Source organism: Mustelus asterias, chromosome 7, assembly GCF_964213995.1.
Source record: "Mustelus asterias chromosome 7, sMusAst1.hap1.1, whole genome shotgun sequence".
NCBI classification, from domain to species: domain Eukaryota; kingdom Metazoa; phylum Chordata; class Chondrichthyes; order Carcharhiniformes; family Triakidae; genus Mustelus; species Mustelus asterias.
Window position 1 is genome coordinate 49,975,891 of NC_135807.1, and position 18,454 is coordinate 49,994,344.

The 18,454-nt window shown below is 44.3% G+C and overlaps 1 protein-coding gene across 2 annotated transcripts in view; it reads right to left on the reverse strand.

The window, feature by feature from the left end:
• LOC144495703 (RNA-binding Raly-like protein) overlaps nucleotides 1–18,454 on the reverse strand; it is a 481,162-nt gene that overhangs the window by 156,032 nt on the left and 306,676 nt on the right. For both annotated transcript variants that reach the window (XM_078216042.1, XM_078216043.1), the window contains one exon: nucleotides 5,348–5,398. In XM_078216042.1, the coding sequence (XP_078072168.1) occupies nucleotides 5,348–5,398 (51 nt within the window). The remainder of the gene's footprint in view (nucleotides 1–5,347; nucleotides 5,399–18,454) is intronic.

The window sequence follows — 18,454 nt, forward strand, 5'->3', positions numbered from 1 at the left end:
TTAGAAAATCTTATCTACCTTTCTTTGATCCAAAGTGAGTGGCATCTTACTTCCCCGAATTAAATGTTACCTGCTACAGTTTTTCCCACATAATTGATCTATCACTGTCCATTAGCAACTTGCATTTACAGCTCACTACTCCTTCAAGCTATTATCCATTTTTGGATTTCTGCTCCTAACCAATTCCCTACCATAGAACTGATGGGCTGAATGACCACCTTCTGTTTTCCATGAATCGATGCTAGACGGTTACCTGCAATTCCATACAGTTTCAGTTTCTGGTAAGCAAATGCTAGTGGATTTCTGGAGGGCTGAGAAAATATTTATTGCTCATTCCTATTTTGCCTGTGAGCATTAAGAGGCAACCAGTGGGATTGGAGTCATACGTAGGCCAAACATTGAAGCAGTAGCATTAGTAAACTAGTTGGAATTTAAGGATAATCTGGCAGCTTTCATTAGGTACTGCTCACGAATGTATTCAATTCAATTTCTGAATTTGCCACAATAGAATCTCTGAGCTGCTAGCCTAGTAACATAACCAGTAGGCGACCATACCAAAGGTTGAGGAAGATGAGGAGAGAACAATGGAATGTGTTGCTGGTGATTTTGACCAGTGTGGTCTCGGTGTTGTGGACAGAACAGCAACCAAACTGGAGGCATTCAAACACAAACTGTCTGATTTTTTTTTACATTCAATAGTGGGCAAAGCTATTCAAATCCAGGATGTTGCAGCAACCTTACAGATATTTAGAGTTGTAACCATTGAGTCTAGCTAGTTTAGATTAGCACAGCGCCTGCCAGAGCTCATGAGCTCATGATTGAAAGAAGGAAACATGGCAGGAGAGGCGGTGGGGTGAAATCTAGTTTTAGCACGGCTGTAAAACGGGCAGTGGCAGAAGCTCAGGAAAGTATAGCTACTGGCTTTATTCACACGGGAATGATGATTTCAGGGGTCTGAGCATGAAGAGAATAATGTTAGAGGAACATTATACACATGAATGCTGTTCCACACAATGGGCTGGATTTAATGCTTCCCTTACAGTGTGTTTAAAGGTGTGTGGAGGGGTGAGGGAAGGGTGCATGAAAGCTAGCGGCAGCCTGCTGTCTGCATATCTGCCCTCCACCGTTATGACATCAGATAGCCGGCCTGCCAATAGGCAAATTGAGACACTTAATTGGGCAAACAGGCAAGGAATGCCCACATAGGGACCTCATCTTGTTGCTGTCAGGATTAAACCTGTGGTGGGGAAGCCTATAATGCATGGGCTGGCTGTGGCAGGAGGGGGGAGATTCCTCTTTAACTGGCCTCCTGGACCCATTGGAGGACCCTCTCCCCCCCTCAATTGTCCCCACTCAAATCCCAGTCCCTACCCCCTCAGCGACCTCCCTCTCAAATCCCTAAACATTTAAATTTCTGATCTGTCATTCAATGCCTCCTCAATGACTGACTGGCAGTGCCAATGGTGGGGCTGCTGGTACTCGAGAGCAGCTGGCCTCTGATTGACTGGCAGCTCCCTAATGTGGGTCCTCCTATTCCTGAGGGTCCCACATCCAGAATGGTTTTGAGGAAGCCGTTCCTTCCCAGACAGGTTTCCCCTGACTTTTTAACTGGATGCGGACCATGGTGCCTTGTATAATTCAGCCCAATGCATGGCAGATAACTGTAACTACAAATGAGGTAGTGTTCACCATCATCAGTGACCTGACCCCGATGGGATACAGCTTTCCAAGGAGCCTATTCTCCATTGTGATAGCAGAATAGGAAGACTCTCCCCTCAGAACTAGTTTATAAACCCGGACTGGAGGAATATACCTTGTGAGGGTCACTGCTATCCCAACAGTTTTTCCAAAGATCAACTTCCTTCCACACCAAGACCATAAGCTCTCAGTGGCACCATTAAGATGTGTAAGAAAGAAAGACTTGGCATTTATATAGTACCATTCATGACCATTGAACATCTCAAAAGTGCTTTAAAGCCAATTATGTATTTTTGAGACATTTATCACTATTACAATGTAGAAAATACAGCAACTAATTTGTGCAACCCCCCACAACAGCAAGATAATGATGACTTGATGATCAGTGTGTGGATGTTGATTACGGGATGAATATTGGTCAGGATACTAGGGATAATTCACCGGTTCTTCTGCACAGCGATATCTGCTTGACAGGGTTAGCTGGGTCTCAGTTTCACATCTCAACTGAAAGACGACACCTCCGACAGTGCAGTACTCCCTCAGTTCTGCACCAGACTGTCAGGTTAGGCTGTTGTGCTTAAAGTCCTGGAGCATGACCAGAACCACAACCTTCTAAGACTGAGGTAAGAGTACTACCAAGTGAGTCATGGCTGACATACAAGAGTCGGCCAAGAGAGAGATTGTAAAGCCACAAAGAGTCAACATGTTAGTGATTCTTCGCTCTTCTCAACATTTTGTTCAGTTTGAATAACTTTAATTCAAACATAACTTTAATTCAAACGCAACTGCAGATTTTATTGATTTAAAGAATTGCACATGTCAATATAAGTGAAGGGAAAATGGATAATGGCCAAATTTGATGCATGCGGAGGCACAGTGCTAAGAGATGGATCCGCATCATTGAAGGTTCCTCAAATAAGTTGGCCGTTGCAGCAATGTTGTTGCTGCATCTCCTTCATTTCATGCTTGTGGAGGCTGCCAGTATCTGGATTACTAGTTTTTGACTGAGGAAGCTGATCTTCAATTGTACTTGAGTTAAGTCAGTAAGCTAGTTTTTTTCGTTTCATACTTCTGACCACCACTCATAAAATATTTAAAGCAATGTGATTAAAGTTTCTTTGTTGAAAATGTTTTACATTCACTTCCAAAAAAGCTTTCATACCTCTTGCCTCATGCAGTTTTAAAGGGCAATCTCATGCCAATTCACCAACCAAAACACATAAATGCGATAACTGCCAGTTCTATACTGCAATTTATAGGAGGCATTACGGATTTTAAAAAGTCTATCGCCAAATTCTTAGCAAATACTATTTTCTTTTTTTTTATTATTCACTCATGGGACATGGGCGTCGCTGGCTGGCCGGCATTTATTGCTCACTCCTAGTTGCCCAAGGACAATGGAGAGTCAACCACATTGCTGTGGCTCTGGAGTCACATGTAGGCCAGACCAGGTAAGGACGGCAGATATTCTTCTCTAAAGGCCATTAGTGAACCAGATGGGTTTTTCCGACAATCGACAATGGTTTCATGGTCAGCAGTAGATTCTTAATTCCAGATTTTTTTAAAAATTCAAATTCCGCCATCTGCCGTGGCGGGATTCGAACCTAGGTCCCCAGAACATTAGCTGTGTTTCTGGATTAATAATCTAGCGATAATACCACACAGTGTGGCATTTGTCAAGTAGATAACATGGGAAGCTTGATTCCATGAAGGAATGTATCAGCATTAAAGGACAAATTTGGGAAAATTTGATGGAGCTTCTTTTTTTTTGGAATTATTTGGAATGTTCTCTCAAAGTTGTTTTTGAACAACTGTCATTTTGCTGAAAAATTAGGCTTTTTTGGGTCAAAACTTTTCGTCTTACACTCATTAGGACATTTCGCAAGAATACCAAATGTAAAAAGAAAAACAACAATTTATACTGTATGAGAAGAGAGTGCTGCTTGGTTGGCAAGTGGACTCTGATTAGTAGAGGTGTTGTCATAGAAAATGCATGCTGACTAACAAGTTAACTGCCAAGCATTGATTGAAATTGAAACCAAGCAGCTTAATTCTGATTGGTCAAGGCAATGCCCTGAGAAATGAACAAGAGAATGGTTGTCACTTATTTTGTTTAGTTAAAACATGCGCAATATGTCTGCCAAAAACAGAGCCCTCTGCATTAACATATGTAACTTTCAGTACATGCTAAATGCCTTGACCAATTAGAGAGCAGCACAATGGCACAGTGGTTAGCACTATTGTCTCACAGAACCAGGGACCCGGTTCAATTCTGGCCTTGGGTGGCCCTTTGTATGGAATTTGCACGTTCTCTACATGTTTGTGTGGATTTCCTCCAGGTGCTCTGGTTTCCTCCCACAGTCCAAAGATGTTCAGGTAAGGTGGATTGGCCATGCTAAATTATCACTTAGCGTCCTAACGTTAGGAGGATTAGTGGGGTAAATAAGTGGAGTTGCGGGATAAGCCTGGGTGTGGGTCGGTGCAGACTTGATGGACTGAATGGCCTCCTTCTGCACTGTAGGGATTCTATGATTCTATGAATCAGGATAAGCAAGTATTCTCAAGCAAGCAAGCAAGCATCAGAGTTGTTGTTCCCTTTACATTTGGTATTCTTTTAAATTATCCTGATGAGGGCAAAATGAAAAGATTTGACAAAAACTGTCTCTTTTTTCAGCAATACCCAGGTTCTGTACTACCAAATGACCTACTGATGTTTTCTTTACAGCACTGTAAAAGAATTGACAAGATATATATTTACATCTTATCTATTCAACTGCTATAAACTAACCAATTAAATTGTTCAATGATATAATACTTTCCTCCAAGTCCCGCTCCTCTTGCACTAAAGACTTATTTAGTTTCATTTATAATTTTAATAATGCTGTGTATGATTAGATTGTCCATCTTTAAACAGATGTATTTTTAATGAACTGCAAGATTCAGTCTCTTCTCTAAATGAGGTTAGGGCTTTTAAAACTTTCAGGTTAGTACTTTTTTTTATTCGTCATGGGCTAGGGGCTTCACTGGCTGGGCCAGCATTTATTGCCCACCCTTAATTGCCCTTGCGAAGACATTGGTGAGTTGCCTTAATGAACCACTGCTGTTATGTGTTGTGGGTAGACCCACAGTGCTATTAGAGGGGAAGTTCCAGGATTTTGACCCAGTGATAGCGAAGGAACGATGATATATTTCCAAGGCTTATTACTTAGAGAGCACCTTGCAGGTGGTGGTGTTCCCATACATCTGCTGTTCTTGTTCTAGATGGTAGAGGTTGTGGGTTTGGAAGATGTTGTTGAAAGAGCCTTGGTGAGTTCCTGCAGTGCATCTTGTAGATGGTACGCACTGCTGCCACAGTTCGTCAGTGGTGGAGGCTGTGAATGTTGAAGGTGATGGATTGAGCGCCAATCAAGTGGGTGCTTTATTCTTGATGGTGTCGAGCTTCTTTTGTGTTGTGATGAAAGTATTCCATCACACTCCTGACTTGTGTCTTGTCAATCAGTTTTAGTGGGGATTGCTGATCCTTATTTTGCTACAGCAACAGCAAGATGCATGCAATGATCATTGCTGATCAACTTAGAAAAAGATGTCATACCAACCACTTAAAGCTAAAACATTGTGCATCTTGCAAAAGAAGTACAGATATACTTACCGACTGTAGAAATCATCTCTGTAATAATCGTAGTCAAAGTCATAACCAGTGCTGAAAAACAAAGAATAAACTTTAATGAAAAGTTGCAGAGCAAAATCTTTCACTTTTCCAAGTTTCAAGAAATTGATTACCTTTGGATTGGTTCAAAATACATTTAATGCAAAGAAAATTGTTAACAGCATATAACGATGTGAAGTCTAATGGAGACTTAGGTATACTGAAAACAGGAAAGACTGGAAATATTTAGGAGACTCATGTCTGAATTCTCACAGAGTCCCACCCCAAATGCAGCACCCACTATTTTCACCAAGTGGCGGGAGTGGGGGGGGAGTGGCCTGCTAAGTTTTTCACAGACGCTCAGTTCCCAAAGGCAGCTGTACATTTAGAAAGTGCCTTCAAACAGAAGCAATTTTGGTCACCCTGGTTTTTGAAAATGACTCATGGGTTTTAGACTTTTGAAGAGAAGATCTAGCCTTTGACGGTATTCTTTGGAGAGGTCAGGTACTGTATTGGAGAGGTAAGGTACCCCTTTGGAATTGTTAAGAGTAGACATGAATGTGCGTAAAAAATGCATATGGTCATTTAAATCCTTTGCCTGTTAAATTTTGAAAATTCAGCCAGACTGCACTTGAAAAAAATTGGCACTTCCTATTTTAATAGATGTTGTCAACGTAAACTTGAATGTTATCACGATGATAATTTCTGCTTGACTGTTTCCACAACCTATCATTCTCATGGTGGGAGACCTACAGATATGGTCTCTGTGGCTGGCTTTACACTAATTGTGGGGGCAGCAGGCCTGATTCAAGTTAGCACCTGCCATTCCCCCACTCCCCACAAATGGGCCACTTTCTCCTGAGTTGGGCTTGCAGCGTTGGGAAATTGGCCGACCCTGCAGACAGTAAGTCCTCATTTAACACCATCTCACTTAAGGTTGTTTTGTTTTAAAGTCCTCAATAAAATATCCATTTAACATTACCAGTTTCACTTTAATGTCATTTGCCATAGACTTCCTCTTCTGTGGCCTTCCTGCTCATAAAATCTTTACCGAAGTATTTCTGCCCACCTGCATAATGCCTCCCTTCTCACCCCCTGGCACTCTTGCTTCCGGGCCTTGCCTCCCATGCTCTGTTCCTGCCTTAGGAGCTAGGGTCTGCTGCTCTTCTCATGGTTACTCACTCTGCTGCTGCAGCCCCTCCTGGCTTTGTTGGTGCTGAACCCCCACTGAGGTCCTAGGCTCTATCTAGTGGCTAATCAGAAGCTAATCAGTGCAGGTTGTCCTGGGACTTCAGCTCATAACTGCACCAACCAACTTTTGCCACTGGATGGGGATTCAGGACCGGCACATTCCTGTAAGGATGAAGGATAAGTATGGCAAGTTTTGGGAACGTTGGATAACGAGAGATATTGTGAGCCTAGTCAAAGATAAAAAGGAAGCATTTGTCAAAGCTAGGAGGCTGGGAACACACGAAGCAAGTGTGGAATACAAGGAAAGTAGAAAGAAATTTAAGCAAGGAGTAAGAAGAGCTAGAAGGGGTCATGAAAAAGCATTGGCCAGCAGGATTAAGGAAAATCCCAAGGCTTTTTATACATATATAAAGAGCAAGAAGGTAGCCAGGGAGAGGGTTGGCCCACTCAAGGACAAGGGAGGGAATCTATGCATGGAGCCAGAGGAAATGGGTGAGGTATTAAATGAGTACTTTGCGTCAGTATTCACCAAAGAGAAGGACTTGGTGGATGATGAGTCTGGGAAAGGATGTGTAGATGGTTTGAGGCATGTTGAGATCAAAAAGGAGGAGGTATTGGGGTTCTTGAGAAACATTAAGGTAGACAAGTCCCCAGGGCCTGATGGGATATACCCCAGAATACTGAGAGAGGCAAGGGAGGAAATTGCTGGGGCCTTGAGAGAAATCTTTGTATCCTCACTGGCTACAGGGGAGGTCCCAGAGGATTGGAGAATAGCCAATGTTGTTCCTTTGTTTAAGAAGGGTAGCAAGAATAATCCAGGTAATTACAGGCCGGTGAGCCTTATATCAGTGATAGGGAAATTATTGGAGAGGATTCTTTGAGACAGAATTTATTCCCACTTGGAAATAAGTGGACGTATTAGTGAGAGGCAACATGGTTTTGTGAAGGGGAGGTTGTGTCTCACGAACTTGATCGAGTTTTTCGAGGAAGTGACGAAGATGATTGATGAGGGTAGGGCAGTGGATGTTGCCTACATGGACTTCAGTAAGGCCTTTGACAAGGTCCCTCATGGCAGACTGGTGCAGAAGGTGAAATCGCATGGGATCAGAGGTGAGCAGGCAAGGTGGATACAAAACTGGCTCGGTCAAAGAAGACAGGGTAGCTGTGGAAGGGTGCGTTTCTGAATGGAGGGCTGTGACAAGTGGCATTCCTCAGGGATCAGTGCTGGGACCTTTGCTATTTGTAATATATATAAATGATTTGGAGGAAAATCATTGATAGAACTAGCCGGTCGAACCAGAGGCCATTGAGGCCCCCCCTCCGGGAGGCCATGGCAAGGGGAGGGGGGGTGCCCCTTGGGCAGTGCCAGCCTATCATTGGAGGGACAGGGCCTATGGGGGATGGGGCCTGGGGGGACGGGGCCTAGAGGGCGCAGGGCCAGGCAGGGGCAGCCCAATCGGCGAAGGAGTGCGGGGCCGCTGCACACTCTGCCTGTGATCAGTGGGGGAGGGAGGGGCAGACCGCTGCCGCTCTGCATCAGATTGGTCTGGGGAGGGAGGCAGGGCCTGCTGCCATTCTGCAGACTATCAGTCGGGGGGCACAATCGGTCTGGGTGGCGGGGGAGGGGTAGGGCAGCGTGGGCGATACTTCCAGGTGGTATGGAGCTTGCGATCGGCTGTGGGCCCCCGCAATTGCTGTGTGGAGGGGTTGCTTTGAGGCTGGCTGCAGCAGTAGAGGTCTGACAGCTCTCTCTCTCTCTCTGTCAGGCCACTGCTATTGGAATTGCGCATGTGCAGACACAGAAGTCTGCATATGCACAATAGCTCCCTCTGCTGCCAACAGGCTGCCTGGTGATTTAAGCCTCGCCCACTGCCTCTAGTAGCTAGAAACTGTCCAGCTCATTTTTCCATGCATTATGTGCACAAGATTGGGAATAAAAACTCGCCCACCAAACGGATCTGCAACTTTCCCATTTACATGCTAGCTGGACACTTAGAATTTTTCTCGCAAAATTCCATCCACTGTCTCTACTAATGGTAATGTCACCAATAAATGGCAGCTCACTAACTTCAAATATACATTTGCGTTTATTAGGTTTCAGGTTAGCTATTTCAATAACTTCACTGCTTTCTGAAGACTATTGTCATCCACCCCTTTTGACAAACCCTGCGCTACAGCTATGTGTCAATGCATTTACTCACACAAATGAGAAAAGTCCTGTTTCACAGGCAAACTTGCTCCTCATGATCCAAAATGGATTATTGTATGATTTTATGTGCAAGAGTAACTGGGATATCAGGATGTAAAGTCAATAATATTCTTTTTTGCTATTGTGATTTCCTGGAAATATATGGAATTTATACTTCCGACCTCTAAGAGGTCAGACTTCTGATCTTTAAGGGCAAATATCACATTGACAGAGCAGGTGCATCAGAGGGAGGCTTATGAACTTTACGAGGTATCAAATGTAGGCAAGAGTAGGAACAGCAGATGTGGCCGGACTACAATATTTCAATACGTGTTGTGTGACAACACTGTGCCTTTAAGAAATGTATTTGTGTCATGTTTCTTGTGAGGGGACTGTTATACTTCAGCTTTGAGTACGATGTCGATTTGTCTACAACTACAGCCACATGCTGAGCATGCAGGAGAATAATTGCTCCTAATTATTGAGGTGTTTGTTTTAATCTGAGAGAATGCAGTTTTGTTATATATAGGGTTGTCTTCTGGGGTTTCAGAGTAGGGTTTAATTAGGTTGATTGACAAGAAGAGTCATATGAGTGGATGGAGATAGGCTTACAGAGAGACAAACAGTCGGTTGCTGTTTGAATTTGAATTTCTCTCTCTCTCTGAAGTCTGGGACATACTACAAAGAGGTATCGCTTTCCAGAGGTCTGCAAAAGGCAGGAGGTGCTTTCACCCTCTCTTTCTCAAGTTCTTCTGTGTGAGGCAGGTCATTCTCTGGAGGCTGCTGTCTGGAAGTCAGAAGATAGATGTCTCTCTGTCTCTCTATATCTCTGTCCAGAGATGTTAAAAGGCTGGAGGATGAGCAACTCACATAAGCCTGTGTGTTTTGCTAACTGATTCTGAAGAGGAGTTTACGTCTGAGGGATATTGCTTAGATTGGAACTAATAAAGATAGCTAGCAGTTAAGAATTGTATCTTGTCATGTTTAAGTATTTCAATTGGCAAAAGATATGCTAATTCCTTTTGGTTATAGTTAGACTATAGTGTTAGATAACATTTATTTTAGTAAGCGCTTCCTAGTGAGTCAATAGAATTACACCCGGAGCAAAACACCTTATGTTCACACTAATGCCAAAATCAAAAATAGTTGGGGTCATAATGTACCTTGGAGTTTCTAACCCGGTCCCTAACAGTACAAGTTCTGAAATCCTAGCCCTTCGCTGTAATTGGGGCCATGCCTCTGTGATGATATTGGAACAGCTTGCTACAAAACATCTTACAAGCGCGAAGCACATACAGAGGAGCAGCACAACAGGAGCTGGCAGAGAGCCTAGACTTTGAGTCTGATTATAGCCTTCTCTTCCCTTTGAGGTCAACTAGTACAGAGAGAAAATAAGAGTACCTTCACAATTAAACAAAACTGCCAATCAGATTAGATGTCACAGCCTCAATGCCGTGGGCGGTAGGAATCGGGTGCTGACACAGCAACATAGGAACAAGAGTAGAAGCATTCCATTTCTTGACGCCGCTCTGCCATTTAAGGAGTTCATAGTTCATCAGAATTCTAATTCCAGCCACCCACATTGGCTCCATTAACCTTAAGATTTCTGATTAGCAAAAATCTACCAAACCTAGATTTAAAATGATTAAATGAACTAGCATCTTTTAGTGGAAAAGAGTTTTGTGCTTCTGCCACTCTTTGAGTGAAGGAATGTTTCCGAACCTCATGGTCTGCCTCTGATTTAATGTTCCCTTCTCCTAAATTCTCCCCACCAACTAAACTATCAGATAAAGCTCGGCACAACATCGTGGGCCGAAGGGCCTGTTCTGTGCTGTACTGTTCTATGTTCTATGTTCTAATTCTTTTCAAAAGCCTAAAAATCTCTATTAACCCCACCCCGAATCCTTCTATGTTCCAGGGAATACAATGGCATGTTTACGTAATCTCTCCTCCTGATCTAACAGTTGCAGCCCTGGAAACATTCTGATTATCTGTACCACACTCCTTCCAAATCCAATACATCTCTTTTAACATTCACAGTTACATAGTGGGCCGTACCTTTTGAGTTTTCCAGGGTTGGATTAGGAGAGAGGGGGGTACCCCAATGATACACCGGGGAATCCTTCGTGAAATTTTACAGGTAAGGATTTGCATGGCAACTGACCAGAAGTGTAAACTTCCTCTGGGTAATTGTCATGTGCTGGCACCCATCTGAAAATGTGATTCAAATCACAAATTTCCCATGGTTCAAGAGCAGGCAAGTGTGCATTAAATTTTTCTAATTCCTGTGGGCCAAGTCTTTCTGATGCTGGTCAGACATTATGGCCCCGTATTTGAAATATAATCGAACCAGACATTACATAATTGTAGTAAAACCTTCTTCTCTTTTACATTCTATCCCCTGAATTGTGAAGGTTAACATTAATTTAGACTTTGATTTTTTTAATACCCGACCACGAGATTTTAGTGATCTATGTCAACCCCAAAATCCCATTGAACCTTTACTTTTTCTAACATTTAACATACGAATAATATTCACCTATACTTATATAAATAAAAGCAAAATGCCGCGGATGCTGGAAATCTGAACAAAAACAGAAAATATTGGAAAAACTCAGCAGGTCTGGCAGCATCTCCGGACAGAATCACAGTAGGGTGAATCTCCCATCCCGACCCGCCCGTTTTTGGTGCGTTGGGATGGGAGAATTGCGTGTCGGCCATTTTGCGGGATTCGTGCATGTGTTCCTGATGCATGCACGTCTCCCACAGCCAGAGAACAGGCGCAGTCGGGACCATGCTGGAATCCAGCGGGAAGAGAGGTAAGTGATTTAAATCTTTCTAAAATGTATTTTAAATGTAATTTAAATGTCATTATTGGGCCTGGCACAGAATCTGCCGGGCCCGTTGGCATCTCCCACCCCCGCCAGGAATATTTCACTCCGACAGGGTTTAGAGTAGCTCCTCATGTTTGGGGAACTAGCGGGAGACCCCGCCAGAGTGAAGGGGGGGGGGCGCAATCAGGGCCCCACCAGGCATCGGGCAGTGCCAAGGGGGTGGGGCCAATTGTGGGTGCAGCCTAGGGAGTGATGGTGGTCGGGGCTGGCCCGGGAATGCTTGCGGGGGCCATGATCAGGCTGTGCTGTGGTGGTTGGAGGGGCAGCAGTGCGAGGGTCCTGGGCTGGCCAGCGATTGAGCTGTCCAGCAAACGGGGAGACCGACAGATCGGGGCCACTGCGCATGCGCGGAGTTCCAGAGCTGTCGGCCTCTGGTGCGAATAAGTCCCGCCCCACCTAGCTATCAATGATATACACATAAGAACATAAGAACTAGGAGCAGGAGTAGGCCATCTGGCCCCTTGAACCTGCTCCACCATTCAATAAGATCATGGCTGATCTTTTTGTGGACTCAGCTCCACTTACCCGCCCGCTCACCATAACCCTTAATTCCTTTACTGTTCAAAAATTTATCTATCCTTACCTTAAAAACATTCAACGAGGTGGGGGCGGCACGGTAGCACAGTGGTTAGCACTGCTGCTTCACAGCTCCAGCGACCTGGGTTCGATTCCCGGCTTGGGTCACTGTCTGTGTGGAGTTTGCACATTCTCCTCATGTCTGAGTGGGTTTCCTCCGGGTGCTCCGGTTTCCTCCCACAGTCCAAAGATGTGCGGGTTAGGTTGATTGGCCATGCTAAAATTGCCCCTTAGTGTCCTGAGATGCGGAGGTTAGAGGGATTAGTGGATAAAATATGTAGGGATATGGGGGTAGGGCCTGGGTGGGATTGTGGTCAGTGCAGACTCGATGGGCCGAATGGCCTCTTTCTGTACTGTAGGGTTTCTATGATTTCTATGATTTCTATGAGGTAGCCTCAACTGCTTCACTGGGCAGGGAATTCCACAGATTCACAACCCTTTGTGTGAAGAAGTTCCTCCTCAACTCAGTCCTAAATCTGCTTCCCCTTATTTTGAGACCATGCCCCATAGTTCTGATTTCACCTGCCAGTGGAAACAACTTCCCTGCTTCTATCTTATCTATTCCCTTCATAATCTTACATGTTTCTATAAGATCTCCCCTCATTCTTCTGAATTCCAATGACTTTGGCCCCAGTCTACTCAATCTCTCCTCATAAGCCAACCCTCTCAACTCCAGAATTGTGACCTCTGCATTGCGCAGAGTGGGGAGATTCAGGTCTGAAGTTGCACTGAAAAAACAGTCGGGATTTCGACCAGTTTTCTCACTAATTCAGCATTTTTGGGAGAATCACCCCCAAGGTTCTTCAAAGTTAAATTGGACTTGAAACATTAACTGTTTCTCTCTCCATAGATGCTGCCAGACCTGCTGAGTTTTTCCAGAATTTTCTGTTTTTATTTCATCTATCCTTTTTTGGTCCAAAATGGAAGACCACACACTTTCCTGTATTGATATCCATCTGTCACAATGTTGCCCACTCACACAATCCATCAGTGCCTCTTTGTAATTTTATACTCCTGGCATACCATTTACTGTCACCAATCCTGGTGCAATTGATAAACTTTGGTTTCTGCCTCTTTCATCTTTAATAGCGAAGATAACACGAAGTAGAGTTGAGACCCCATGAAGCACAGCACTGGTCCTTGCAGATCACCACTAGTCAGTTGCTTCCACTTCAAGTTCATGCCCCTTCTCCTTACTTTAATGTCTTTAATTCCATAATCATTTGAGCTGTCATTTTACTTCCATTATTTTGAGAAATATCAGGGAGAGAAATTAAGAATTTATAGAATGCTAATCTAACAGCTGCTGTGAGGAAGGCTTTTTTTTCATTCATTCATGGGACATGGACGTTGCTGGCTGGCCAGCATTTATTGCCGATCCCTAGTTATCCAGGGCAGTTGAGAGTCAACCACATTGCTGTGGCTCCGGAGTCACATGTAAAGTTTATTTATTTATTAGTCACAAGTAGGCTTACATTGACACTGCAATGAAGTTACTGTGAAAATCCCCTAGTCGCCAGACTCCAGCACCTGTTCAGGTACATTGAGGGAGAATTTAGCATGGCCAATCCGCCTACGTGCACATCTTTGGAGTGTGGGAGGAAACCGGAGCATCCGGAGGAAACCCACGCAGACACGGGGAGAATGGGCAGAGTCCACACAGACAGTGACCCAAGCCGGGAATCAAACCCGGGTCCCTGGCGCTGCGAGGCAGCAGTGCTAACCACTGTGCCACCGTGCCGCCCTGGGGCTGACCAGGTAAGATCGGCAGATTTCCTTCCCTAAAAGACACTAGTAAATTAGTGACGGTATTAGAATTCATAGTTAGGAGAAAGTGTCTGAGCATCTTGAGGAGTTTGAACTGATTATAAAGATAGATTTGTAACAGGTAAGTCATGTTTAATGAGCCTAATTGAAATTTGCTTTTGTTTTTTGGAAGTTGTTTATTTGAAATCTTATTAAATGTCTCCTGGAATCTATATAAGCTTTATCCATAGACATTTTCTTGTCAATGACTTGATTTGCTTACTCAAAAATTTCCATTAGGCTCATTAAACATGACTTACCTGTTACAAATCTTTCTTTATAATCAGTTCAAACTCCTCAAGATGCTCAGACACTTTCTCCTGACTATGGATTCTAATACAGCAGATGTTAGATTAACAGTTTATAAATCCTTAATTTGTCCCTCTGATATTTCTTAAATAATGGAGTAAAATTACAACCCAAATGATCATGGATTTAAATAAGATGATGATTCTGGTGAGAATGTGCACACATAGCATGTCGCATATCCGCTATGCCTGGTCTATTGGACAATCTTACAGAAAATAAGGTGATAAAACTTGTATTTCACCTAACCGGTTCACATTCACACACATCTCTTTTAACTATAACAAGGGACAGCAGATAAGGAAAGGAACACAAAGGTACACTATTTGAATAGGAATGAGTCAAGGATGCTAGACAACTGATTGTGTGTTTCATTCCTTCACAAAAGAAACACAGATCAGTAAAGGACAATATTAAAATTATTGGAATGCTGGAAAGCTCTAAATGCCTAATGAAACATACAAAATTGGAATTCCTATGATCTGAAACAGGGTAGATGGACCCATCATCTTAATATGTTCGTATTCCAGTGAATTATGTGATGATATACTTTTAGAGCAGATGCAATGCTAGTAGGATCAATAAGAATCGGCATGTCCCATAAGCAGTATTGATTGTGCATAGTCTAGAACTTGCTTCATTTAGTTCCAACTCCCAGAAATCTAAAGATGCACCGAAGTTGCTAATATGTTAGCCAGAAGAAAAAATTTGTTGCAAGTATTTAATCATTTGGAAGACTGGCATGCTTCTGTTTAAGAGTTCTGTTTTAATCACTGGGGTTCATTCAGATTTGTAATTTATTTCTCTTTCTCTCCGCATTTACTAATCATTGGCGCAAATTTTCCCGTTCTGCCTGCCATGGGAATCGGAGTAGGCGAGGGGCAGACCAAGGAAAGGTCTGTTGACCTCGGGTGGGATTTTCCATGGTCGGAAAATCCTGCCCATGTTGCGTATTTCTTTGGGTCTTCCAGGACCTCAGGTGAATTTAACTGTGGGGCTTTGGGACCCCGATGTCAAGACCAAATAGGGGTCCCAAACCCACACTTTCCTATAGTGAGACGGGATCCGCAATTTTACCAGAGGTGACCTCCAAACTGGCTGCCTCCAGGCCTGCTGTCCTCATGGGCCCTTAATGTTGCCAAATCAATCGAAGAGGACTGGCAACTCTGAAGCCATGGCTGCCCCAAAGGGCGAGGTGGACGGGTGCCACTGAGGCAGCTACGAGACGTTGGAGAGATAAATATGATTTAAAATGTTTGAATGGTAAGGGTTGAAGGTCCTGCTGATCAGCGGGTGCAAACCAAGATATTATTTACCCTTTCATGTAGAATCACATTTTAACCTGGCAACTATTTCCTTATTTCTTTTACATTGATGTATGTAGGCTGGTTGTGGCATGGCCCTGTGTACAGAGCTTGTCAGGTAGTGGAAGATGGAACATTGAGAGGAAAGAAGAACCCGAGACTGAAGGTATCAAAGAACTGTATAGAATGGGCATAGAAAGGGCCATGATGGTTAATTTAGTCAAGTTGAAGCCTTGTTACAATTAACAAGTTCTGCAAAATGAATTAAACTGCAGAGGTGCCAGCAGCAAGGAAAAGATACAGACTTCCCCTCATTAAGGCTAATGCTACTTTCTTTCAGCTTTGGAGATTGAAAACAGTGTTAGAGGTAGCAAAGTGGAGTCAAGCAGGCTGTGGTGCTCCAAACATGGCCTTGGGATTCCTGCAGAGGCCCCAACCAGGACTTGTCTGAAGAAGGAACTGTGAACCCAATGAAGTGCATTGGGAAGGACAGTGAGGTAATTACAGAGCAATTGAATGGGTTAAAAACAGAACTTACCTGAAATGGCACAAGTCCAGATCTAAAAACAGTATAAACAGCAAAGACACTGGGTGGAATTTTACTGGTTCATCCTGCCCGTCGATGGGCGGAGCACAATGGTAAAATGTACGAGAGCTGAGAAATCAGGATCATGCCTGATTTCTTGGCTTTCGCGAATTTACAGGAGCTGGATTTCCGGCACGGTCAACCTCTCGCCGGAAATGGGCGAGAGGCTGAATAATTTATTCAAATTTATTAAAATCTTAATTTACATGTGTTTAGTGAGCCCGGCGCTCAATCGTCTGGGCTCGCTTGCCTTTATGGCCTCGCAGGGAGAGATGCGGGACTTGCGATTGGCCGCGGGTCCCTGCAATTATGGTGGGGTAGCTGTGTTGAACCTGCCTGCAGCAGCAGGGGCCTGACAACTCGCTGACTGTCAGACCCCTGCTGTTGGATTTGCACATGTGCAGCATCAGAGATCTGCACATGAGCAATAGCTCCCTCTACAGTTGCTATTGTGCATGTGCAGACACAGAGGTCTGTACAAACACAACTGCTCCCTCCACAGGTTGGTGAATTAAGCCCAGCCCACTGCCTGCAACAGCGAGAAACAGTCTAGCCCAAATTTTCAATGACTAAGTGCATAAGGTTGGGTGTAAAAACTCACCCAAAAAAAAGATCAGTAACTCTCCCATTTTCACGCTAGCTGAACACTTAGAATCAATCTCATAAAATTCTGCCCATTGTTGCTGCAGTGATATAGTCAGGCGTCACACACGGAGGGCTCGTCAGCAGACTGACCACCAAGGTGGACTCCAGCTCTCAAGGAATAAAAGTATCCTGTTTTATCGTACGTAAACGTACAATTGCTTCATGGTTTAATAAAGATGTATCCCATTTAGTGGAACAATATCCAAGTTGTTGTGTGCCACTGATACTGATCAATGCCATCAAATGCCAGTGATCAGCCATGATCATAATGAATGACGGAGCAGGTTCAAGGGGCTGAGTGGCCTATTCCTGCTTCTATTTTCTATGTATGTTTCTATGAATAACACATAGGGTAAAGGCTAGAACCTTTAGAACAGGTAGTGAATCTTACAAGGGGGAAATCTCCCTCGGTGTTGTCTGAGGGTGGGGGGGGGGGGGGGAGGGGATGCGTGGCAGCTACGGAAGCTTCCTTCCTATTTGTGGCTCCCTCTGTTGGTCATGGAGCTTGTGACTCCAATGGAACCCCTCCCCCACAATGCAGCCTCAGCAAGGCTGCTTCCATGAAGATGGTAAGAAGTCTCACAACACCAGGTTAAAGTCCAACAGGTTTATTTGGTAGCAAATACCATAAGCTTTCGGAGCGCTATGGCCATCTCTCCATGCGGCTGGGGGGTGGGTGGAGGTCGTGGGGTTGGGCCTTCAAAAAAATCACCCTTAATAGAACCTTTAATTATATAAATTGGCTGCCTGCTCCCTTGAGGCGAGTAACGGATCTGCAGCCTGTCCACTGGGAAACCTCCCTGGAGGTGACACTGCAGCACTCCTTAATATATCCCTGAACACGCCCCACAAGCAATTAGTTTTTAAATTGATCGGACGGCTTTTGAGATCACTACAAATGACATGTGATGTCTTTATATGTGATCCTGGCAAGTATTATACGTGCTTCTGGATATGCTATGACCTTTACCCAGCTACGAAAATTTCATATCGTTCCTTGGAATCTCAGTCAAACGAAGCCCGGTATTTTCTAAGACGTTCTGACACCGGGACCACAAGCAGGTCCCGAGCCTGCTTGGGAGGGTAGCAGAGCCGCAGCAGCAATCTTCCAGGATGCAAGCTCATAGGCTGAGGTTGGGCCCACCAATTAATTAAGGAAGATGGGCTGGGTCTCCATGCTGCCCACCCAGAGGGCTGGCGTCTCTGCAGCCTTGGTAGAGCCAAGAGAGAGAGGTGGCCACTGCTGAGGCTGCAAGAAAATGCCAGGCAGGCATGCCTGGTAATCAAGGCATAACTCCAGCATTTGGGGGCTGTCACGGAGGTTTTTTCTGCTGAAGGTTCCCTCCTTGTGCTTTTGATGCTGTCTCCTGGGTAGCTGCAGGAAATGTCTGGTGACTTTCCTGTGTGGTGGGGGCTACGCCACCGCTGGCTAAATGGCAGCAGTCCCTCAAAATGGCCCCTATGGGGCCCTTAGTCATTTAAATGAATGATTTAATTAATGAATTTACTTAATCCCACTCTGTGTGCAGCCACCATGCTTTGGGCCTGCCATTGGTAAAATGACCTGGTGGTGGGACTGTGTCTTGACGTTGTTCTTGAGAATTTTATCAGCAC